The sequence below is a fragment of the Panthera tigris genome, chromosome B2 (genome assembly GCF_018350195.1).
Source record: "Panthera tigris isolate Pti1 chromosome B2, P.tigris_Pti1_mat1.1, whole genome shotgun sequence".
NCBI lineage: Eukaryota > Metazoa > Chordata > Mammalia > Carnivora > Felidae > Panthera > Panthera tigris.
In genome coordinates this window covers 63,537,667-63,562,902 of record NC_056664.1, presented here as the reverse complement: position 1 = coordinate 63,562,902, position 25,236 = coordinate 63,537,667, and the positions used below count along the sequence as shown (strand labels likewise).

Sequence of the window (25,236 nt, the reverse complement as noted above, 5' to 3'; positions counted from 1 at the left end):
GAAAACATTAAATGAGGTAATGTACACAAAATACAGTATCTGACACAGATAAGTTCTTGATAAGTATTAACTTTAACTAACATACCTCCCAATTATACATGGTAGTTATTACCCTCTAGATTTTGGCTTAATAGATTTTTCATTTTAATTTTTAAGTAAGATCACTTAGATCATCTAAAAACAAAAATCGAAGAATAAGCCATAGCGATAAATGAGTCTTAAATCAAAATAAGATCAACCAACTTTGTTGTCAAATTCTTGACCAATCACCAAGCCAAGATATGAACAGAATGATAAAGTTTGGTGCCTGTGTTTCCCTTTTTGTTCCCTTCTCTGTTTCTAATTATACAATTATTCAAACATTTTCTCTTCCTAACCAAATGCTGTAATTCTATGGCATTCAGGCCTTCATTCAATAGTAAAAATACCAAACTTCACACAATTATAATAGACCTTGAGTTCATGAAGAAGTTATGAACAATGAGGCAGCATGAAAGCTCTTTTACAAAAAAAGACCTGGTTTTGAAACACCTATCAGACATTTATGACTATGGAACTATAGACAAAACCTATGACGTCTCTAAATATCAGTTTCCATAACTACAAAATAGGGTGAATTCATCTATCTTTTAGGGTCCCTCAAAATTAAACAAGCACTTAGCGCAAAGAGAACTATATATATGAATTCCTGTCCCCTCCACCAACAAGGCCAGTCTGTCACTCTGTAAACATTTCAAGTAATAAAATTGTCCCAATTTTAGAAACTACTCCAATCATGTGCAACTATATCTATCAGAAAATTCTTACAGTGATATGAAAATGCCATGAGTTTAAAGGAGGAAAATATCATGATGAGCTGAAGTAGTTGGGAGGCAGCTTCATTCAAAGACAGTTTCATGAATGAAGTGTAACTTGGAAATGGGCCTGGAAATATAGATGAGATTTGGATGAGCAGAAAAGACTCAGAAGGTTAATTGTTCATTCACTCATTCACTGAGTTACTGCCATCAAATATGTGCTGAATGCTTACTATGTGCCAAGAACTTTCTAGATGCTAGGGATCGAGCTGGGAACTAAAGCAGATTTAGTCTCTTCTTTCAAGAACTATATATCCCAGTGGAGCAAGACAGAGAAACAAACAAGTTATAAAATGTGTAAGATGTCAGATTTTAAGATAAAGTCTATGGAGGAAAAAAATTAAGTGGGTAAGGAGGATAAGACGTACTTAAAAAAAGAATGGATACTATTTTAAGTACAGTGGTCAGGGAAGACAACACTGATAAAGTGGCATTTAAACAGAGCCCTAGGCACTTTCTATAGGCGAAAGCGGGCAACAGACTGTGCATCCGCGCCTCACCAGGTTCCTGTGGAAGTAAAGTAGAATTTCATAAGGACATAATGGATGGAGAAGAGAAAACCTGTGGTGGCTGTGAAGGCCTGATGGATGCCATGAGTGTCAAATTGGTATCTTCAGGTGGTCATGAATTTATTGTCAAAAGAGAGCATGCACTAACATCTGAAACAGTAAAGCCATGTTGAGTGACCCAGCTCGGTTTGCAGAGAACAAAAGTAACTAAGACAATTTTAGACAGATTCTTTCACATGTGCTATCAAAAGTATGCATGTATTTTACCTACAAGGTTCACTACACTGACACCTCCATGGAGATTCCAAAATTCCCAACTGAAATTTTACTGGAACTGCTGATGGCTGTGAACCTCCCAAATTGTTAAATAAATTATAATTAATTAACAAACACATACATAGATAGATAAGTAAATAACAAATAAATTCCTAAAGCAAGGAGCCAGTTGGAAAGAAAACAGCAAAGTTTTCTTTGTGTAAGTGCAAAGGCCCTGACAACAAAAACCAAGCACACATGTAGAGGTGGGAACTCACAGTATCTTTGATCAACAGTACCTAACAGAAAAGGGAGGACAGCATAAGTGAAAATACAGCCTGAAGACATTGCAGAGAGACTTGACTTCTAAATTTGATTTTATACTATTAGCAAGAAAAGCCACTAAACAGTTGTGAACAGCCCAGTGAAATGAATGAAATCACAGCTTAAGAAAAAACATATAATCAATACTCAACTTATTCACAGTTTGTGCTTATTGCTAACTACACAAAACTACTTTTTGTACAAAAAGTAATTTGGGGGCACCCATGTGGCTCAGTCAGTTAAGCATCCTACTCGATTTCAGCTCAGGTCATGATCTCACAGATACTGAGTTCAAGCCAGGAGTCAGGCTCTGCACTGACAGTGCTGAGGCCGTTTGGGATTGTGTCTCTCTCCCTCTGTCTCTCACCTCCTTGCACACTCTCTCTCTCCCTCTCAAAATAAATAAATAAATAATTAAAAAAATAAGTAACTTGTGGGGCGTCTGGGTGACTCAGGTAAGCATCCGACTCTTGGTTTCCGCTCAAGTCATGATCTCACAGTTTGTGAGCTGGAGCCCCACTTTGGGTTCTACACTGATAGTATGGAGCCTGTTTGGGATTCTCTCTCTCCCCCTCTCTCTGCCCCTTCCCTGCACGTGTGCTTTCTCTCAAAAATAAATAAATAAACTTGAAAGAAGAAAAAAGAAAAGTAACTTGTTTCTTCCTCACTTTCTTAAGATGCTGGCTCAATTAATACCAATTTTCAGCTTAAAGTGGAAAAAATAATTTAAATAACTAGTGACTCTATACAGAACTGTTACTTTAAAAAAAGCCTTTGATATGGTGAAGGCAGAAACTAGTGGCTAAAATGATATTCTGAATTAGCTACAGAGTTCAATTACTTTCTTTCAAGTTCACAAATAATAAAGATGGCTAAATAAGCCCATTTAATACCTTTGTGGGGGGAGGTGATTTGGTTTCTTTTGTCTTTTTTTAAATTTTTTAATGTTTATTTTTGAGAAAGACAGAGTGAGAGCGGGGGGGGGGGGGGGGGGGGACAGGCAGAGAAAGTGGGAAACACAGAATCGGAAGCAGGTTCCAGGCTCTGAGATGTCAGCACAGAGCCCAACAAGGGGCTTGAACCCACGAACTGTGAGATCATGATCTGAGCCAAAGTCAGATGCTTAACCGACTGAGCCACCCAGGCGCCCGATTTCTTTGTTTTTTTTAAGTAGGCTCCACACCCAGCACAGAGCCCAATGCAGGGCTTGAACTCATGATCCTGAGATCACAACCTAAGCTGAAATCAAGAGTCAGACGCTTAACCAACTGAGCCACCCAGGAATCCCATTATCTTTGATATCAGTAATAAAACAATAAAACATTGATATATTAAGATTTTTAACAAATAACACCGTGGTATATATTATCCTTGGTTGCATAAAGGAAAAATGCAAATATTAAGCCAAATTCTTTATCACTTTGAGAATAGAAAGCTATAATTAACACGTGTTCAACAAGAGAAAACAGAATTAGATGATCTTTGAAACATGAAATATTTTATAGCATGAAAAATTATAATCAAATGTTTTAATTTTCTTTTAATTTGTTGCAAAAATGTTTCCAAATTATTTGAAAACCATAGACCTCAAAAAACCCTAAAGACAATAAACATGAAAATCACCCAAGGTACATTAAAACAAATGCTTAAAACTACAAATGAATAGAAACATCTTAAAAGCAACTGGGGGAAAGAAATGCATAATGTACAAAGGAACAAATACAATGATGACAATTTTCTCATCAGAAATAATACTAGCTAGAAGACAGTGAAACAATATCTTAAAAGTACTGAAAGTAAAATATTGTCCACTGAGAACTGTTTACCTGCTAAAATACCTTTCAAAAGCAAAGGTGACTTAAAGACAACAGAAATCAATGAAACAAAAAACAAGGAAACCAAGGTCAATGAAAATACAAGTTGATTCCTTGAGAATATTATTAAAATTGATAAATCTTTTAACCCAAATGATTAGGAAAAAGAGATAAAACACAAATGACCAATAACAGGAATAAGAGAAGTGGCATCACTACAGATTCTACAGATATTAGAAAGATAACAAGTAAAAATTATGAACAACTTTATGCTAATAAATTCACCAATTCTTTGAAAGACACAAATGTGCTCCTTCCACAAGAAAAAACCTGAATAACCCAGTATCTATTAAAGAAATTGAATCTATAGTTAAAAACCTTCCAGCAAAACTTCTAGGCCCAGATGGTTTCACTAGGGAAATCTACCAAACAATTAAGGAATGATACAAATTCTACACAAGTCTTCAGGAAACTGGGCGGGGAGGTGGGGATAAAATGGTAGGAGGTAATTCCCAATGCATTCTATGAGGCCAACATAACCCTGATACCAAAACCAGACAAGGACATCATAAGAAATGAAACTTAAAGATGAATACCCTTCACAGATATTTGCAAAAATTCTTAATAAAGTTTTAGCAAATCAAATCCAGGAATATATGAAAAAGATAATACATCATGACCAAGTGCGGTTTGTCCCAGGAATGCAGGTTAGTTTAACATTCAATCAAAATTAAATGTAATTCCCTATACTAAAGGACAACAACAAAACTATGATCTCAATATACGCAGATAAAGTATTGATAATATTCAACATCCCTTTCTGATATTCAAAAGTCTTGACAACTAAAAATAGAGGGGGAACTTCCTCAATTCCACAAAAGAAAATCTGTGAAAAACCTTTGGTCAACACATATTTAAGGGCGAAAGTGCGCATGCTTTCTCCTTTAACATCATGAACAAGACAAGGAAGTCAGTCCACTGTAACCACTCCTACTTTACTAAAAATTCCAGCTAGTGAAATAAGGTAAGAAAAAGAAGAGTAAAGCCATCCAAATTGGAGAGGAAGTAAAAATTGTCTTTATTTGAGGATAACAAATCAGCTAGGTAGGAGATCTGAATCTATTTTTTTTTAAAAGTTACTAAAGCAAATACATGAGGTTAGCAAGGTTGCAGAATACAAGATAAAAATGCAAAAACCTACTGTATTTCTATATTCCAACAATAATCAAAAATTGAAATGTTAAAAAATCCATTTACAATAACATTTAAAAATAAAAACTACTTAAAAATAAATCTGACAAGGGGCGCCTGGGTGGCTCAGTTAAGCGTCCAACTTCGGCTCAGGTCATGATATCACAGCTAGTAAGTTTGAGCCCTGTGTTGGGTTCTGTGTGGACAGCTTCAGATTCTGTGTCTCTGTCTCTCTCTGCTCCTCCCCCACTGGCACTCTGTCTCTTTGTCTAAAAACTAAATAAACAGTAAAAAATTTTTAATTTCTAAAAATAAATAAATAAATCTGAGAAAAGACCTGTATCCTGAAATTTTCAAAATATTGCTGAAAGAAATAAAATCTAAATAAATGGAGAGATATATATGCTCATGGACTGAAAGCCTCTATACTGTTAGAGATGTCAATTTTCTCCCAAATAAATTTACATATTCAAAGCAATTCCAATTGAAACCCCGATGATTACTTTGTAGAAACTGACAAACTGATTTTAAAATTCCTATGTTAATTCAGGGAACCTAGAATAGCAACAACAACTTTGAAAAAGAATAACAAAGTTAGAGACTTACACTATCTGACTTCAAGACTTATTATAAAGTTACAGTAACATGGATATTGTAATATTAGCATAAAAGTAAACAAACAAAGCAATGGAGCATAACAAAATCCAGAATTACTCCCAAACACATACGGTTTTTTGAGAAAGGTGCAAAGGAGATTCAAAGATAATCTTTACAAGAAATGGTGCTGGAACAGCTGAAAACCCATATGCAAAAAAATTAACTTTGATTCATAACTTGAATCATATACAAAAACAACTCAAAATGAATCATGGCCATAAATATAAAATCATAAAATTTTTAGGAAAGAGCATAGGAGGAAAGCTTCAGAATTTGGGTTAAGAGTACTCAGACTTGCCATAAAACATAATCCATAAAAGGGAAAATTAATAAACTGGACCTTATCAAAACTAAAACCTTTGCTCTGTAACAGACCATGTGAAAAGGATGTAAACACATGCTACAGAATATGAGAAAATATATGCATATCTAACAATAAACTAATATCTAAAATATATAAAGAACTTTCAAAACTCAATAGTATCTTGACAATGGGGGGGAAGGGCATGTGGGTGGTTCAGTAGGTTAAGCATCCCACTCTTGGGTTTCAGCTCAAGTCATCATTTTGGGGTTTCCTGAGTTCAAGCCCCCTGTACAGCTCTGTGCTGCCAGCTTGAAGCCTGTGTGGGATTCTCCCTCCCTCTCTGCTCTTCCCCCACTCGCGCTGTCTCTATCTCTCTCAAAATAAATAAACTTAAAAAAAAAAGTCTTGGGGCGCCTGGGTGGCTCAGTCGGTTAAGCGGCCAACTTCGGCTCAGGTCATGATCTCGTGGTCTGTGGGTTCGAGCCCCGCGTCGGGCTCTGTGCTGACAGCCTGGAGCCTGTTTCAGATTCTGTGTCTCCCTCTCTCTGACCCTCCCGCGTTCATGCTCTGTCTCTGTCTCCAAAATAAATAAACGTTAAAAAAAAAATTTTTTTTAAAAGTCTTAAGTGTATAAAAAAACTCAACAGTAAAAAAAAAAAAAAAAAAACTCCATTAGAAATGAAAAACATAGATTTATTTCACTGAAGAGAACATACAGATGGCAAAATAAGCATGTGAGAAGATGTTTGAAAGCATTAGCTATTAGGGAAATGCAAATCAAAACCAGTATCACTATCATTACACATCCAAAGGTACATGGCAAAGAAAGAAATTCATTGCAACTGTAAGAACTACTTCATTAAAATAATAATCCTTGTTATTTAAATTTTAAACATTAGAATACACTGCTGATTGAACTGTGATATGGAAACATTCTTCTATCTGCACTGTCCAACACGGTAGCTACTAGCCACAGGTGGCTATTAAGCCTTGAATGTGGCTAGTGGGAATAAGGAACTGAAAATGTAACTTCAGTTAAATAGCCAAATATGGCTATTGGCTACCACATTAGACAGAATAGGTCTAGAACTTTCAAAAAATTTCAAAAAGGAATACAAACACAAACGATGTAAAAATAATCATTAGTGTAGTGGGTATACATTTCTCACCCATGACACTACTGGCCTTTTAGGCAGAATAATTCATTACACAGGACTATCCTAAAAAAAAATATTCCTTCAAATGATAAATGTATTTTTTTCCAAATGTAATTTTATGGTCACTGTTGATAGAGTATTGCTTCATTCAAATAAATTACTGAAGCTATTAAGAGCAATAATGCATTTTCACCAGCAGAGGGCAGATATACATAATAAACACCTCTTAACACCAATTTCAAATGTTCCAAAAGTCCAATAGCACTGAATCAAAAGACATTAGTATATTAACTTACACAAAAGGAATTGTACTTCTTGGAGGTAAGGGAGAAAATCTGCTAAAAATAAACATATTTTTCAAAAAGAAACTGAGAGGTCACCCCAGAAACAAGTTTTTGTCAATTTTATCAGTTGATCCAAGAGTTAACTATAATCCTTCAAATAAAACAAAATAACCGTGACAAAATGTCAGTCAAGCCTAATTTTCAAGGCCATTTACATATATACTATAATATTCCTTAGGCCACAAAATAAATTCTAAAGAATTTTCTTCATAGAATATAAAAGTTATCAAAATTCCATGAAAAAAACAAAGCATTTGTTTCAAAAGTAAACTAAATGCCAAGACCAAAACAAACAATGAAATGTGGCAACGGTGCTGATGTAATTTTTAAGTAGTGGGGTTCAGAGTCACCAGCTAAGAATTCTTGAGACTTCTTCGGTGCAAAAAGATAGTTTTATTAAACAATGGGAACAGGACCCGTGGGCAGAAAGAGCTGCACTGGGGTTGTGAAAAGTGACTGATTATGTAAGATTTTCTATCCTATGGAAGGGAAGGTGATGTTAGGGCTCCAGAAAATTGAGTCTAGGTTTCTGGAGACTACTTTTTTCTTTTAAATCATTAAGACAGTTGCAAACTGATGGAGACTCTGTCCTGCATGATTGTGATCTCTAACCATCTGATTTTCCTTTTCCTTTGTTCTTGGGCGTCCACGAGTCCCTAAGGAACGTCACGCATATTCCCACCTGGGGGAGTGGGAGGTTAGCTTATGCTCTGCCCTCAGCTTGCCTTTTGCTCCCTCATCAATGTTTTAAAAAAAAAAAAAAAAAAAAAGGTAACTGTTTGCCTGAGAAAAACTTGAGAAACAGTGCCAACATACTGAAGATTCACTTTTCTCGACTCTTACTGTACAAAGGGTGGAAAACAAGCTCTGAAGAGTTTCACAACACACACTTTCATAAAGTGCTTCGAAAATAGTTTTAATGTCTACCAAAATTAAATGCCCTTTTCTAAGAACAAAGAAAATATCCAGAAACAACAAAAGAGAGAGAGAGAGAGAGACCTTTTCTAGCCCCTTTATATGCCTATTACAATTAATTTTTCCTTTCTCCCTGTTACATACGTCCTTCTGAAAGCCCCCTTGTCCTGAAGCTTCTCTGTTCTGGTTTTCCTTGCAGTCTTGCAGGGCACTATTGAGTTCCCTCAGTGATTCCACTTCTGACTGCTGCCTCCCCATGTCTTGGTCACTGACCCTCTGATTTGTATCTAATCCATTCATGGCTTTGGTAAACATTTCCAGGCAAATGACTCCCAAAACAATAATCACTCCCTTGTCTATCCACTCTCCTACATTTCTGCCTGGTACCTATACCTGCTTCTAGGAACATAAAAAGCATGTGCACTAAGTAAGTATATGGACAAGCCTGCTTCCAGCTTCTTCCTACCTAGAATAACTTAGCCACACTTATCCTTTTCAAGAACTACCTTTTTTGTTAAAAGCCTTCCCCAATTCCTGCTCTTGGTGATTTTTACCTTCTCTGAACCTCTATAACACTCAATGTTTGCACTACCCCCTCCACTCAGATATCCAGACTATATACACATATATAGTATAAATACACATTACATATGTATTTATATTTATAGTATTTGTGCTTACGTATAAATACACATTACATATGTATTTATATTTATAGTATTTGTGCTTATGGCCTGCCTTTCTCCTCAAAGTAAAGACTCCTAAATGGCAGGGCAGGGCTGGGCTTCTGTTGTATACCTCTAATGTCTACTCTAGTGGACCAGCGCATAAAGGGTTAAAAAAGATAAAGATAACTACCTTCTTTTCCTGAACTTTCCATGAAGTACTCTTGTGCTCAGAATCTGCTCAATTACATTATTTACCAAAGTATAATTCACAAATGTTTCCTGCAAAGTAATAAAATGAATAAATGACTATAACTGCTTTAAAAAAACAAGACCTGACATAATTATCACACCCTTATCATTTATCAACCCTTATTTTGGCCAGACGTTACTTCATAAATTCAGTTAACTCTCATAATCCTGTGACAACAGGTATGGCCATTTTACACATAATGACACTGAAGCTTAGAAAGTTTAAATACCACACTCCCACCATAAGGAACGACGGAGACAGGGGAGAAAGAGAGGAGAGGGAGGGAGATAAAGAAAAAAATGAAATCACAGAGGCAGCAATGAGAGAGCTGAGATTTTAACCAAAAGCACTAAGCCTTCAAAGCCCATGCTTTTTAGCTACCAAAGTAATGTCCTTTCAAGGATAACAGCAGAGCAAGGAATCTGCCAACCCACAGTCAACTAGAGGAAGAATACTGTGGAGGAAACGTTATTATATAGTATATAACTGTTTTTATCTTAAAACTTTCAAAGAAAGAATATGTACATTAGTTCAAAATATTACAAGGACACTGAAAAACTTTAAAATCCACAAAAACTACAAAAACAAAAAAGCATTCCCCTGCCATTTTTCAAATGTTAATTTACTGTGGCAAAGAAATTAAATGGTGGTAATAATTTAAGGATTCACTAGTCATCAGGATGGTATAAAATAAAAGGGAAAAATGAAATGAAGCTTAATTTTAAGAACAATCCATGCTTCGCCTGACTGTCCTACTAAAGTTTAAGCCTTGTCAAACCTATTTCTTACTTTATTCAGGTGATATGGCATCATTAAAAAATTCAGCTTAAAAATTCAAAAGTTTGAGCAAGCATATTACAGCTTTCCTTTATTTTGTTTGCTCTTTCACAAATATTTTAGTGCTTTGTATTTGCAAAATTTCCCTCTCAAGCACAAAGATATCCAATATTGACAAAAATCCCTCTTTTTAAAGCTTATTCTCAGCACTATTTACAGATTTATCTCACGAGATAATATTTGCTTTTAGATAACACTGCAGACACCAACCAACATTCTAAGTTTTGAAATATGTTTATATTTATTGCCAAATCACTGTTTAAAAAAAAACCGGTTAAATAATTAATATGTAACCGTTCCTGTGATTTCCAATTTTTTTTCTTAACATCCTATTATTACACAGATAGGGTTTGGTTAAGCATAAAAATGCATAACTTACAACCCTTCTCACTGTATAGATTGTGAATGTAAAGAAAATGAAAAAATTAAAAAGCTGAGAGTTACCTTTTATATAACTGAAGAGTAACACATTCATTTATGGATTCAGAAGGCAATAGCCCAGGAAACAGGTTTACTCCCAAGTTCTCTCATTGTTGCAAAGTTTTGAGCAAGTCCTCTAATCTCTCATGATAGGTTTCATTGCTCTACTAGGAGATCAGACTAGGCACATGACAGGTCTCTTCTATCTCTAAACTGTCTATAATTTTATGGTTACCAAAAAGAAAAAAGAAAAAAGAAAAAAATGTAGATATGGGCCTGAAAATCTTCCCAAAGTACTCCACCATCACTTAATGAATCTTAAGATTCATTCATTGCTTATAGAATCTAGGAATGAATGGTGTGGCCTACCACTATACTCACAGGTATGAATGTTGCCTTGAATTTTGTGTTGTGCCTAATAACTGATCAAGAGAAAAATCTGGAAAAGGCAGTCAACCCCTGCTCCCAAAATGAAGGGGACAAATCATAAAATAAAAATGACCAATAAGCCCATTAAAATGATTAATTTTAAGAAATTAAAGTATCATAAAATTTTCACCAATCATGTTAAGAAAACTTTTCAAAAACATGAACACCCAGTGACAGGTTGTGTGCACAGGGTCAGCCAGTCTTTGTACACTACTGGTGGGAAGGTAAACTGGCCCCAAGATTCCTGGCAATACAACTCAAACACACTTTAATCAGCATACTCTAACATACACTTTTTACACAGAAGATCTTATTGTGAATAATTTTGTGTACACAAAGCTTTGACAACAGGACTCTTCGTAACCATGTTAGAAAGCAAATGCCCATCAATAAGGGAACATATTAGTTTAAAATACTTTTAAATTATTTTAAAATTCATACTATTAGCAAGTTTTCTATGCAGAGAATAGATTTAAATCCCCCTACAAAGTCCCACTATCCTTATTCTCAGCAAATGACTTCACCACCTAACTGTCCCTTAGATTTCAGATCCCTCTTACTCTCCTTCCACATAAACTGATCTGTATTTTTCCTGATTTTTTTCTCCTGTCCCAAACTAACCATTTCATCTGTGTTTTGAATCAAAATTTCCTCTAAATCGTGCATTAATATTTTAACTATATAAACTACTCTTCCTTCTTAGAGAACTTGTGTGCTCTTAGCCACGGAAAAGGAACTCCTACTTGCTGTTCCTGCAGCTCTCCTGCCTCTGATGAGGGAGCAAAAGGCAACCTGAGGGCAAAGCACAAGCTAACACTTTACAACCACAACCCACCAAGGTGGGTATCTATGATATTCCTCAGGCACTCCTGGATGGCCAAGAACAAAGGAAAGGGAAAAACAAATGGTTAACTGATAGCGATCAAGATCATGCAGGCCAGAGACTCCATCAGTTTACAACTGTCTTAATGATTTAAAAGAAAAAAGCAATCTCCAGAAACCTACAGACTCAATTTCCTGGAGCCCTAACATCACCCTCCCCTCCACAGGATAGATTCTTATATAATCAGTCACTCCTCACAACCCCAGTGCAGCTCTTTCTGCTCATGGTGTTGTTGCCATTGTTTAATAAAACCACCTTTCTGCACCAAAGACATCTCAATTTTTTCTTAACCATTAGATCCAAACCCCAACACTTCAAACCACATCATTTTGGCACCCAAAGTGAGGCTTTGAGTCTTTTCATCTGGACTCTGAGCCTCAGTGCGAACTTAGTGAGTACTTCCTTTCCTCTCCCTTTACTTTCGTTTCAGGGGCTTTTCAAGGAGTATGGCCTTTTTTTTTTTCTCTTTTACTGCTTATTTATTTATATATTTATGACAGACAGAAAGATAGAACACAAGCAGGGGAGGGGCAGAGAGAGAGAATCCCAAGCAGGCTCCATGCTGTCAGTGCAAAGCTCAGGGCGGGGTTCAAAATCAAGACCTGTGAGATCGTGAGCTGAGCCAAAATCAAGAGTCGGCCACTTAACCAACTGAGCCATCCAGGCATGCCAAGGAGTATCATCTTATTGGAACATTTCATGTCAATTATTCAGGCTGCAATCTTCTTAGCCCACGGCTACTATACAGGGACGAGGAAGTCTGTTTTTTGGCTGGAAGTTAGTACCCTGGCCAGAATGGAAATAAGACCCAGAACATTGATGTCCTCTCTTTATTCCTGTCCTTATTCCTGTCTTGAGAACAGGACAGCCACCTAAGTCACCAGAGCAACTGGCAATCTTCAGACTCCCGTGTGAGGTTACATCCTCATTGGTCTAATGTGATCCCTTCCACATCCCTGGTCTAGCCACTTCTGGCTGCAAGACCTCCACTTGAAAATGGCCAAAACCAGTACCCAACTGAATTAAAGCCAAATCAGGCACCATTTCCTAGAGAAGTTGGCTGTAAAAGACTACTTATCTTTACTGTTTTCCATGAATGTCCCCTACTAACTACTTAAATTATAAAATTAGGTAACTCCCCCTTGTAAAACTTTTCTAATGTTTTCCATAGGTTAAAAACGATGGGTTCTTCATAGCCTTCCTGGCACAGCCTGAATGGTACGCCACAGCATGGTATTTTGGTCCATTCACCAGTACCCACTCGTATTCTACAATGCAATGGAGAAGTGGAGGGACACTAGTAATTCCCCCTACAGGGCCTTTACAGTGGAACAGTGACCAATAATGATTTGTTATTCAAGGGACACCTCCGGCGGCTCGTGACACCAGGAACCTCTGACATATCCTGCATGGGACGCCACCAGGGAGTCACTGGGGATTTTTGGTAACAGACCTTCTCTAGGCTTCTTCCGTTCCCAAGGACTCCCCCTTGGAATGCCTTTTAACCCACTGGAAACAATTCACATTGCAAAATTTAAGAAAGGACTGATCTCCTGTAACACTGCATGGCCTCAGTAGGATCTATCAATTATATCTCTCCTGCAGGAAACAGGGCAAACAGACAGAGGTACCCTAGGTCCAGGGCTTTAGGGTTCTAAATCAGGGCCCAGACCTAAGGAACTCTTGCAGAACCAAGCTGATAAACTCCATCTTGACATACTGGATTACAATTGTCTAAACAGGCCTCCTCCTAATAAAACCCAGGTTGCTGCAGGAAACACAGGCCATCCCTAAGGAAGGGGACACTATCTCTCACTGCTCCACCGAATAGACCCAGATTAAATTAGCGGTATATGGGGGGCTTCTCCCTCATTCATTTCTGAGGCTAATAGCTAAAATTGGAGCCAACTGTGGTTAGTCTACCTTGGGACAGGGACTTTAAGGAATATTCCCAAGCAGCTACCGAAACTCCTTTTGTTTAGGGAAGTTCCCTGTCTTCTCAGGCCTGACATGGTCTGCCCTAAATTCCATTTGTTGCTGGAAAAAACTTGCATCTGCTTATCTGCCTGGGAAGACTGGGAAACCCCTTTCTCTGCCCTCTGGACTTTCATTGGCTTCCAGCCTTCGTGGGAGCACCTCACCTCCTTCAGCCTTCCCCTCCTCCTCCTCCTGTTTCTGAACCACCTTGGGTGCGGCTTGCATAAATGGCTCCTTGACCATCCTTGTGCTTCCAGCACCATTGGGTCTTCCTCCCACCCTCAATGTCAAGGAGCAAAGAGCACACTTTTGGACTTAACATCGCCCACTTCAGAATTCCCCACCAGTACTCCAGACAAAAATCAAGAAAGGGGAAAAAATGGGTTAACTTTTAAGTAGACCCAGGTGGAATATAATTTGGTATTTAAACTAGTTGAAACTTTTATTCTACCTAGGTTTACTGAAGGTCAAATAAGCTTGTGATATCTCTGCTGCAATTTGTTAGCAAAAGGATGACTTAAAATGATGGTTAATTTTGTCTGTCTCAAAGTTTTTGTGGATAATTACGAAGATGGCTATCAAAGTCTTTGGTAACCTGAAACTTTAACGTTTTGCTTAGATGATAAATTGGATTGAATTCATTGGACATCTAGGTCTTTTCTAAATAAGATAAAATACTAAATGAACATAGGTTTGTGTTTTGGGCTTCTTACTGCAGAGAAACTAAAGATATTTAAATCAGTCGGAAAAAACATGCTTTGTGCTTAACTGATTCAGAAATTTGCCATCTAAAGAATTATAGTATAACAGTTCAGAATTGGTTGGTTACTGCTTAGTTTTCACTGGAGACTAAGGTTTCTAAGACTCAAAATTCTGCAAAATGTAAGACTGATGGAAATAAGGGAAGCAACTCTGTATGTGTAAGAAAGATCTAAGAAATGGGAATACATTTTTGTTGAAGGTAAAAGAAAATAATTTTGTCCTCAAATGAGACTGGTTGTTTGGAGGGAAAAGGCTTGGGATGAAAATTAATGTAAAGGAAATTTGTAGAAGGTTTGTGAAGGGAAATCTTTGGAAAGGAATTTAACGTGTGGTAAGGATGGACTAAGGTTGAAATGAATGGATTTTACAAGTATTGGCATTAGACCGAAAGTCTGCTTGCTTTCTCTTGGTTGAAAAGACATTTTTCTTGGATTGTTGGTCTGCTCTTGATAAGAAAATGTAAACATTTTTTTCTCTTCGTCTTTATCTGCCAAAAATAAAAAACAAAAAAACCCAGTTTCTATGTTTTGTTTTTATGAGGTCTTTGATTTATTAAGGTTTAAACTTCTCAATGTTAAAGGGGCTAAGCTTTGCTAACAACTATATAACCCTACATATTTGCTTTTGGAATCTCTTATTGTCACTTGATTAAATAATTTGAACTTTTAAAGTTTGGTAATGATCTATAATCCTACTCAGGCATGTGCTTTAAACTTTCTCAGGTTCTTCAACAAATTTCCTCAAGATTTAAATTGTAAATAAAATCTCTTTGACCAATTAGGACTTTTTATTTGGTATGTTAAGTTACTTGGAAAGAACTATCAAACAAATCATGATAAGCCCTAGGTTGTATTGCTTTGGTTAATGCTATAACTATACAAATAGATACATAAATAGATACATACATACATACATTCATAAATGAAATTCCTGAGTTTTAATGTGTTCTGGTGTAAGACCATCGCTTAACATTTTGATTACTGAAATTTTCTGTGTCACAGAAATAAATGAATTTCCTTATCAATTATCATTTGTCATTTCAAAATAAGTTTCATCTTCAAGGAAACTCATAAAAAGGTCTTTTTTTGAACAAATACAGGTTTTTTATATTTTTAAAATCATAAAACTGAAATGGGTAAGAATTTCCAGAACTAATTAAAAGCTGTGTTCAAACTGAACAAGAATTACTAACATGAAATTAAATGAACTGAAGATGATTATAACTTCTGTGACTCTTGTCTGAAACACTGCTGGTTCTCTAACGTTTACTCTTCTGGATTAAGGACATTTTCTCTTAAAATATCTATGATTTACAGAAATGTGATAAAGTATTCATTTGTAAACAAACTGAAGCATTTAACTTTTCTGTCTACCTAAGCCCCCTGAAATTCAGAAAACTCTCAGTGAGTATTCTTTCTTCTATGGCAATCATAGTCATTTGCAAAAGTTCAAGAAGAATCTGTTCTCCTTGCAACAGGACACCATTGGAAACATTGGTTATTTTACCTAGGGTTTGACTGGAATGTCATTTTTGAGAGACATGCATAGACTTGGATATGACCAAACAGCTTTAAGGAACTGAAGCTGACTTTATGACACATGGAAGCATAAAGCCCCTTGGAAATGTTGGCCTAATACCTTGCTTACAGAGTTCCCAGGTGAGTAAAGAATGTCACTTCCTGGCAAGTGCAGGAAGCTCAGGATATTTGGGAGACCTCAAGAAGAGAAATTTGCCCAAGTCTACAGGTACTGTAGGCATGTGTGATAGCAAGTATCTGGCTTGGCTTCTGGCCTAGATAGGCTACTAAAAGTTCAATATAGATTCCTTATGAAAAGGTGCAGCAAAACAAATTTTTTAAAAGATCTACATGGTCAATCGCTATTCTTCCTGAGCTTATCTAAGCAATTAAACTGGACTTGTTTTATAAACAAATTAGTCTTGATTTGGGTATCTCTGGAAATGAGGGTAATTGTAGGGGAAAACTATGTTTCAGTAACACATCTTTGGAGATACTAAATTTTAATACTATTTATTATAAACTACAGTATAACCTAAATTCTTCTTGTTTCCTCAAGTATTTGGCTATAGCTCTCCAACTAAGGTTTCCAATCTTCTTCCATTCTCTTAACTTTTAAAGTCATTAAAAACTAAAACTGCCTTTTCCTAGAAGCTCTAAAAACTGATGCTGGACAACTTGAGGTAAACTTCAGAGAAACAGCTCATGTACTGACAATCTTCTTGCTTGTTATTCTGTGGGGATAATAATAAGACCCCATCAGCATATGATTATTTGAATAAGTGGAAAGTGGGATAGATTCCCAACAACTGTATATGAAATGTCTTTTCTCACTGTAGACCAATCAATAAAGACTATAGTTCTTTATTAAATTATTAACTTGAGGGTGGGTTAATTCATAAATCTCTAAATGAATATGTAAACCATATCCTCCCTATACCTAATCTGACAGCTACTGGCAACCCACCCTATAAAAACCCAGAACACATGGTTTATTTAAAGGATTGAAAGTCTAATACAGCAGGGGATTTACTTCAAAAGGAAAGGCCTCTACCAGGTCATATTATGTACACCCACTGCAGTAACATTAGAGGGACACTCTTCACAGGCTCATATATCTAAAATAAAACCTGTCATTCACAGGAAACCAATAAGCAAACTAACAGCCCTTCTTGTTCTGTGAACCTATGGAAGACCTCAAATTTCTCTTCAAAGGAAAGTGATGGTAGTACTTTGTCGTTCTTTTTTCCCCAATTTATACTGACAGTTCCTTCTTACAATGGGCCTTTCAAAAGGATCACCAGATACATTTGAATTACAAACCAGAAAAACCCATCTGATTCCAGCTGCCTGTTCCCACTCCATCTGAGGATCCTTCAAGCCTGACATCCAAAAATCTTTTCATGGGCAGCATTCGAGACTCAAACACTGGGTTTATAATTTGCTCTATCCATTAACGTATATTTTTCTTTTGTTTCTATAAAAGTGCCTCTTATTAATTATCTGACGCTTACATCATATAGACAAAACAGAGTCTATATGATGGCTAATAACACCTGTTACACAATTAAGGCCTTAAATGACTCTCAAAACAGCATTACATTATTAAACACTAAAATAAATGCAGGGGCAATTGGGTCACTCAGTCGGTTAAGCATCTGACTCTTGATTTCGGCTCAGGTCATGATCTCGCAGCCATTAGATCAAGCCCTGCATCGGGCTCCAACCTGGGCATGGAGCCTGCTTAAGATTCTCTCTCTCCCTCTGCCTCTGTCCCTTCCTTATTCACATGCACACACACGTTCCCTCCCTTCCTCCTTCCCTCCCTCTCTCTCAAAAAGAAAATAAACTCAAATGCATGAAACAGTTCTACAAAATAGAATGGCATTAGATGTTTTAACAGCACCACAAGGTGGTACATATGCCGTTATTAAGAGAGTGATGTATATATACTCCAGATTATCACAAAAATGTCACAGGCCTATTAAAAGATACGGATACCCAAACTGAGGCTCTATAAAATCCTTCTCTCTCTTTAAATGATTGGTTAAGTTACTGGTTTGGGGGGAGGGGGGGTTATGGTCAACTGTTAGGGGTCTCTCTGTTGGACTTATTCCTTATAGCCATATTAATCCTACCTAGTATGTTGGCTTTTTCAATGTCTCTACTTGGTGCCAAGACTCCATCACTACAATGATTTCACATCGATGATCCTTACCACCCACAGAGATACTTACTGTCCACAATGGATTCAGCTGCCTCTGCCTTTGGTTAACTCATATATATAAACTCCCCAGATGATCAATGTCAAGCCAAAAGTAGGGACATCTCTACGCCCCTACTCAGCAGAAAGAAGCTACACAGAACATGAGACCTTCTGCCTTCAACAACCTTAGAGATTTAAGGGTCAAAATTGTTCAGGGGGGAAATGATGAGGGAGCAAAAGGCAAGCTGAGGGCAAAGCACAAGCTAACACCCCACAATCACTACCCCCCATTCCTCAGGCATTCCTCAGGCTGCCCAAGAACAAAAGGAAAAACAAATGGTTAACTGATAGAGATCAAGGTCATGCAGGGCAGAGTCTCCATCAGTTTGCAACTGTCTTAATGATTTGAAAGAAAAAAAATGCAATCTCCAGAAATCTATAGACTCAATCTCCTAAAGCCCTAATATCACCCTCCTGTCCACAGGATAGAAAATCTTGTATAATCAGTCACTCCTCACAACCCCAGTATTGCTCTTTCTTCCCACAGGTCCTGTCCCCATGCTTTAATAAAACCACCTTTTCCCAAAGATGTCTCAAGAATTCTTTCTTGCCCATTAGCTCTGAACCCCACTACTTCAAACCACATCACCTCCATGCTACAATGATCAGAGGTAGGCACATGGCCCAGGCTGGGCCAGTTCATCTCACCCAGGAATATGGTATATGACCCAAAGAAAAAGACAACCACCTCTAGGAAGCCAAATAACAGGTCATATAGACTTAGGAACTAGTGAGGTATAGGCAAGCATATGAATAAGGGAAAGCAGTCAGTAAAGAATGAAGCAGGCAAAAAGAATCATGTGTTATAGACCCAGAGACAGAGCCAAAGACAAAGAAAAAATAAATGGCTGCTGGAGGACTTTCTACTTCTTTCCTTCTCAAGCTACATACATTCTATTCATTCTGATGCAACTAGCTAAGACAGAAACCATGGTAGATACTGTTGATTTGCTCACACAACCTCTATTCCACCCTATTTCTGGTGTGCCTTCCTGGTTTCAGAGGATGAAAAGCTAAAAAACTCTATTTCTCAGATTCTTTTATAAAGTTCTGACTGAGAACGTTTCCATCAATTAGATGCACTTATGCCATATTTGAAAGCAAAAGTGCGGTAACTACTCTCCTTTTTAGCTATTTTCTGCAGGAAGATCATAGAATGTCTAGTCTCCCACTTCATGGGTGTGAAGCAATTTTGACACAGATGATGACAGACCCCACATTCCAGTACCTACTTACCAGTTTACCGGTATTGTAAGGCAGATGTACCTTCTAATCCCTGGGCTACAGCTAATTTGGTGTTTTCTTAGACTCAACAGTTCAGTGACAGCCTCTGAGTTAATGGTTCCCTGGAAGGTCAGTTCTGCTGTGATCTGGGAGTCAGTCCTAGAGGCTCCGTCAGCATGGAGCCTACTTTTCTACCCCTTCTAGGGCTTTCATTAGCACCTGATTCTACTTCTGTTTCTATGTCCTACAATGGAAAGTCCTAAACAGAAGCCTTGTAAGGATTCACATACCTTACACTACTTCAATTCATACAGCAATTAGCAGTTGTGCCTTACACATAATAGGTGTTCATAAAGTACCTGTGAAATGAATACTTCTTTAAGTAACCCCTGGATAAAATCCAAGATAGTGATTAGCATTAGAGGTTCTGGTGTACTGTGATGGTTTGTGGCAGTTCTCTTTAACATATTCTTAAAAAACAGGATGATGGAGAAGTAAAATTACAGCATTCACTACTGTATTTTCAAATGCTTTTTTAACAGCTACACAGCACTAAAACAGCTCCATGATAATCCTTTTTCTGACCAGCAACCTAAAATCACTAAGGGTCTACCATGAAGAGCCAAAAGTTTATGTAATTATTCCTTAATCACACTGTTTTTGTAATCATAGTTTGATTTTTTTTAACTTCTTTTATTCTCTTGGTATGTTTATGCAGACTCTGAGCATGTTCAGAATACTTGATATATGTTGATATCATTTGATAGAGAATTATATAAATATCTAGAAACATACTATCAGTCAAGACTAGTTAATTAGTGCTATCCTTCCAAATGGAAAAAAAGAAAAACCTGCAACCAAGGAGAGCTGAACATTTTTTATGTACTTATTTGGTACCTTGAGTTTATTTCTTAAAAACTAAAATCTTTTTTTAATATTTATTATCAAAAATTTTCAAAAACAGAACAGAAAACAAGAATAGCACGACAAACACCCACATATCCACTGCCCAGATTCAACAATTGTTAAGATTTTGCCATTTTAGCCATATTTTCATTTTTTATGTTGAGGTACAGGAAAGTAATTTCAGACATCAAGATACCACCTCTAACTTTTTCAGTATGAATCTCTAAAAAATATAAATTTTCTCCCCATAACCACAATATTATCACACCTACCAAATTAACAATAAGTTTTCAATGCCATCTAATAATGTGTTCTATTTCCCACAACAGTGCTTCACCACAAAATTTTCTTGTAAATATCTTTTTCCAAAAACATCCTCTCGAGGACCATAGACTGTGATTAGCTATATCTCTTGTTTCTTTTAACTTAGAAGGGTCCCCCTCCCAACTTTTTCAAATCATTGATTTGGTAAAGAAATATTAAGCCAAGGTTTAATATAAAGAGTAATTACAACCTCCATGTAAACTATTTTCAAGGGACGCATACATATATGAAATGTCACTGATGAGTATAATGCTCCTTACTTCATGTGAATTCTAAAAATAATTTGAGTATGAGTATTTGAGATCTACTATAAAGATTATAGTTCAGTTGAGCAGCAGAAGTTTACAGATCTGTCCCTTAGCTCTGGGTAACAGTATTATTTGGGACTGATACTCTTGTCTACAAAACTTCAGAACCTTTTAAACTGGAAGAGGTTGGAATAGATTTGATGTGAACAAGTTTATTCAAACTGAACATAGTGTAACTTTAGCCATTTATATTAACAAGTTTATTCAAACTGAACATAGTGTAACTTTAGCCATTTACATATGCTTTACACATTCATTTAATGTATGAAAGTATTTTTACATGTTTTTCCAACTATATTTAGATGTCACAAGGTGAGCTGGTAGCCTGTAACCATACTTCTGATATGTGAAACAATTTCACTGTGAAATTTAAGAACCTCAACTATTTTTTGTGCCTTCTAGTACGCCTTGTAATTTTTTTTTTATTTTTTTCATGTTTTTATTTATTTTTGAGAGATAAAGAGACAGAGCACAAGCTGGGGAGGGGCACAAAGAGGGAGACACAGAATCTGAAGCAGGCTCCAAGCTCTGAGCTGTCAGCACAAAGCCCAACATGGGGCTCAAACTCATGAACCTTGAGATCATGACCTGGGCCAAAGTCGGATGCTCAACCAACTGAGCCATCCAGGCACCCTGCCTTGTAATTTTTTCTTGACAGCTGGATATGATGTGCTAGATAAAATTAACTGCTGTAGACAGTTTTAGTAATGTGGTGGGAAGCATTCCATAGTTCTATGATTACGTCTCACTCTTTCAGTGAGCCTCTGTCTCTGTACTGTGAGCTTCACAAATCTCAGTCCCCCTACCACAGCTGTCCCCTTCCCCCATGGGACAGGATGGCTAGAGTAGACTGAAACTGGCATTTCCCTTCTCTCCTGAGAAAGGCTACAGGTGGCTGGAGTTACATATTTCCCTTCCCCAAGTCAGTTAAGCTCTAGTTAAACAGTTTCTCCAGAAGGCAGACCTTGCTAAGTAAGAACAGAATGCTCCGGTGTATTTCAAGATGGTTCCTTTTCTCCTTCCCCTGCCAGAAGCATAGGTTTTTCTCCCATATTCACTGTGTTGAGCTCCTGGTGGTAAAACTCACCAAAGTGTGGGACCTTACCCGTAACTGTGTCCTCCTGGAGTTTCTGACTCTTATATTTGTCCACAGTGAGCCTCCAGCAATTTGTCAATAGTTTTCCTACCTCAGTACTGGTTCCCACAGAGTTATTGAATTGTGATTATATTCGCCTGTCCCTCCTATTTTGGGGACAGCAGTTTGCCCTGTGACTTCACTTACGATCTAAGAAGAGATGTTGATTTTGCAGTTTTCTGAGCTTTTTACTTGTTAGGATGGAGTGGAGACTTGAAGCTCCTTCCAGTCTTAAAGCCAGACTAGAAACTGGAAGTCCCCTCAACTATTTTTTTGAAAGCTAGACAAACATTTATTTTAGGCAAAAACCTTTGTTTCCTGTTGTTTACAGGCATATTTTACCAACTAAGTTAAAACCAGTCAAAGTATAATTGCCATAAATTTGGGACAAGTGATAAAAGGCCAAAAAAGAAGGCAGTCACCTGACAGCCTTGTCTCATCTACGGAAGTAAAATCATTGTCCCCGCTAAAAAACAAATCCCAAGTAACAACTAATTTTCAGTAAATAAACAATAGAAGGGAAGCTGCTTCTGTAGAATAGCTGAGCAAAATTTCCACAATGAAAAAAATCATTTGTAATCTCACAATATGGAGAGAGTAACTGCAACAAGAGACTAGTAACCTTTGCTTGTAAAAAATAACAATTTAATGCAAATAGAAAAGGAAACCACATTACAAAGAAGAGAATGTGTCTCTATCAAATATTTGGATAGCTGTTTGTTTGTTTTTACTTCCTACAATAATTACAACCAAAAGTTAACCCTCATAGTCAATTACAACTTCTAAGTTAAAAAAAAAAAAAAAAAAACAAACAAACACAAAATTCAGAAAAATTTCACAACAATAAAACTTAGGGAAAATATGGAGGAGGAAGGAGTTTTCTTACATCTGAAACCTTGAACAATTCTCTTAAAAAGTAATTGGAGGAGCTAGATATATGCTATATATGCTATAATGCTAAGGGAAATAAGTCAGAGAAAGAAAAACAGCATATGATTTCACTTATATGTGGAATTTAAGAAACAAAACAAACAAGCAAATGGAAAAAGAACAAACTAAGAAACAGTCACTTAACTATAGAGAACAAACTGATGGTTACAGGAGGGTGAAAATAGGTGATGGGAATTAAAGAATACCTTTATCATGGTGAACACCAAGTAATGTACAGAATTGCTGAATCACTACACTGTATACTTGAAACTAACATAACACTGTATGTTAACTAAACCAGAATTAAAACTTAGAAAAAAGAAAAAAAAAATACTTACATTAAAAAAATAATAAAATAATTGGAGGAAAAAAGAAAACAAAAATGTTTATAGGTCTTATACAAGACTTAAGATACAAATGCAACATTTACTGACTACCTACTATATATCAAACTCTATAAATGCTTCATATACATTATTATCAAGTAATAGTCATCATATATAGCTCTATTAATAAATATATCAACATTTATTAAGATTACACAAATTTAATATTAAAATTATAAAAAGGAATGCTGTCAAGGAGAAATAACCTGAGTATTCACCTATGGCCATTCACCACTAGGGACAATATTTAACTTTAAGTAGAACAGTTTGAAATGCAGAAACTTTCCTTTGTTTCTTTTCTTTAATGAAGCCCAATTATTTTGAAGTAATGAAATTCTTGTTTCCATAAGAATAATTATACACAGTTGAAGACATAAAAATCATATAAACTATTAAGGGGTTTTAAAGCCCAGTCAAATCTGATTTTAAATTTTATCTATATAAGATGTGATTTCATACTCTTAAGTCTAGAAGGTGCAGAACCAAACCAAAATGAAGTCACTTATGTCAAGGACAAACTGCACACAGTCAACACCAATGCATAAAGGAAACTTAACCTAATCTTACAGAAACTTACAGCTCTTCTCTCAGAAATAAGTAAAGGACACCAGCCAATCATCAAACACCAAGTCTGTTCAGGCCATCTATGAACTTCCTTGTTCCTAACCAAGCTACCCAAATCCAAATAAGAAACAAGACCACTAGGCAACCAAGTAACTTCTGTATTTATCCCATAAAAATCCCTTAGTCTGTGAGCAACTCAGAACTCACTGCTCCCACAGCCTTGAGTTACCTGACTTGCAGGTAAAAAGCCTTATAATAAACTCATCTTTCTGCTTTGTTTTACCCCGTGTGCAGTGTTTTGGTTTTTGACAAAGATATGGTGTAGTGGTGAAGGCTCCTGATCAAGTTCATGCTCCACTGTTTGCCATTAAAAATAATCCACAGTTTTCTTCTGATTTAGCTATTCAAATATATATCCTACTATCATGAACCCTAGATTGGAGCAAGCTAATCTCAGTAAAAGGATCACTCTCCTGAGGTCAAAAACAAAAGAATCATTAAGAGAAGACATAGGGGCGCCTGGGTGGCTCAGTCGGTTGGGCGTCTGACTTCAGCTCAGGTCATGATCTCACACTCCGTGAGTTCGAGCCCCACGTCGGGCTCTGTGCTGACAGCTCAGAGCCTGGAACCTGCTTCAGATTCTGTGTCTCCCTCTCTCTCTCTGCCCCTCCCCTGTTCATAATCTGTCTCTCTCTGTCTCAAAAATAAATAAAAACATTAAAAAAAAAAGAGAAGACATAAACTCGAGAAAACCCTTCTTTGTTTATAAGGGGCATATTAATAGAGCAATAACTCATTTTGGCACAATAGGAAGCCATTAAAATCAGGGATTTCCCCCAAACAATGATTTTTCAAGTCCTAGGAAGTGAGCCACAGGTCTCACAACAAAAAATTCCAATGTCACAGAATCAAAAAGTTGTACAGCTCCTTGGAGCTAAAAGTACTTATGGGGCATTCTTTTGGCTAATAATATGACAAACTTTAGACTGTATTTTATTTGCTCCTTATAAATTATCATAGTGCCTAGCAGACTTTGCAGGTGTGTTTAAGTTAAGGACACTGAGATAGTATTATCCTAGATTATCCAGATAAACCCAATGTAATCATAAGGGTCCTTACAAAA

The 25,236-nt window shown here is 36.7% G+C and overlaps 1 protein-coding gene and 1 pseudogene across 3 annotated transcripts in view; one reads left to right on the top strand and one right to left on the bottom strand.

The window, feature by feature from the left end:
- The window catches only part of SMAP1 (small ArfGAP 1), a 200,018-nt gene that overhangs the window by 167,328 nt on the left and 7,454 nt on the right, over positions 1 to 25,236 (bottom strand). Inside the window, exon 1 of one of the 3 annotated variants that reach the window (XM_042986642.1) lies at positions 9,186 to 9,695. The exons of the other annotated variants lie outside the window; for them this stretch is intronic. Within the exon in view, the coding sequence (XP_042842576.1) occupies positions 9,186 to 9,207 (22 nt within the window). The 5' untranslated portion in view covers positions 9,208 to 9,695. Of the gene's footprint in view, positions 1 to 9,185; positions 9,696 to 25,236 lie in introns of those variants that run through there. 3 annotated transcript variants of the gene reach the window in all.
- On the top strand, positions 1,216 to 2,217 carry LOC122238665 (annotated as a pseudogene).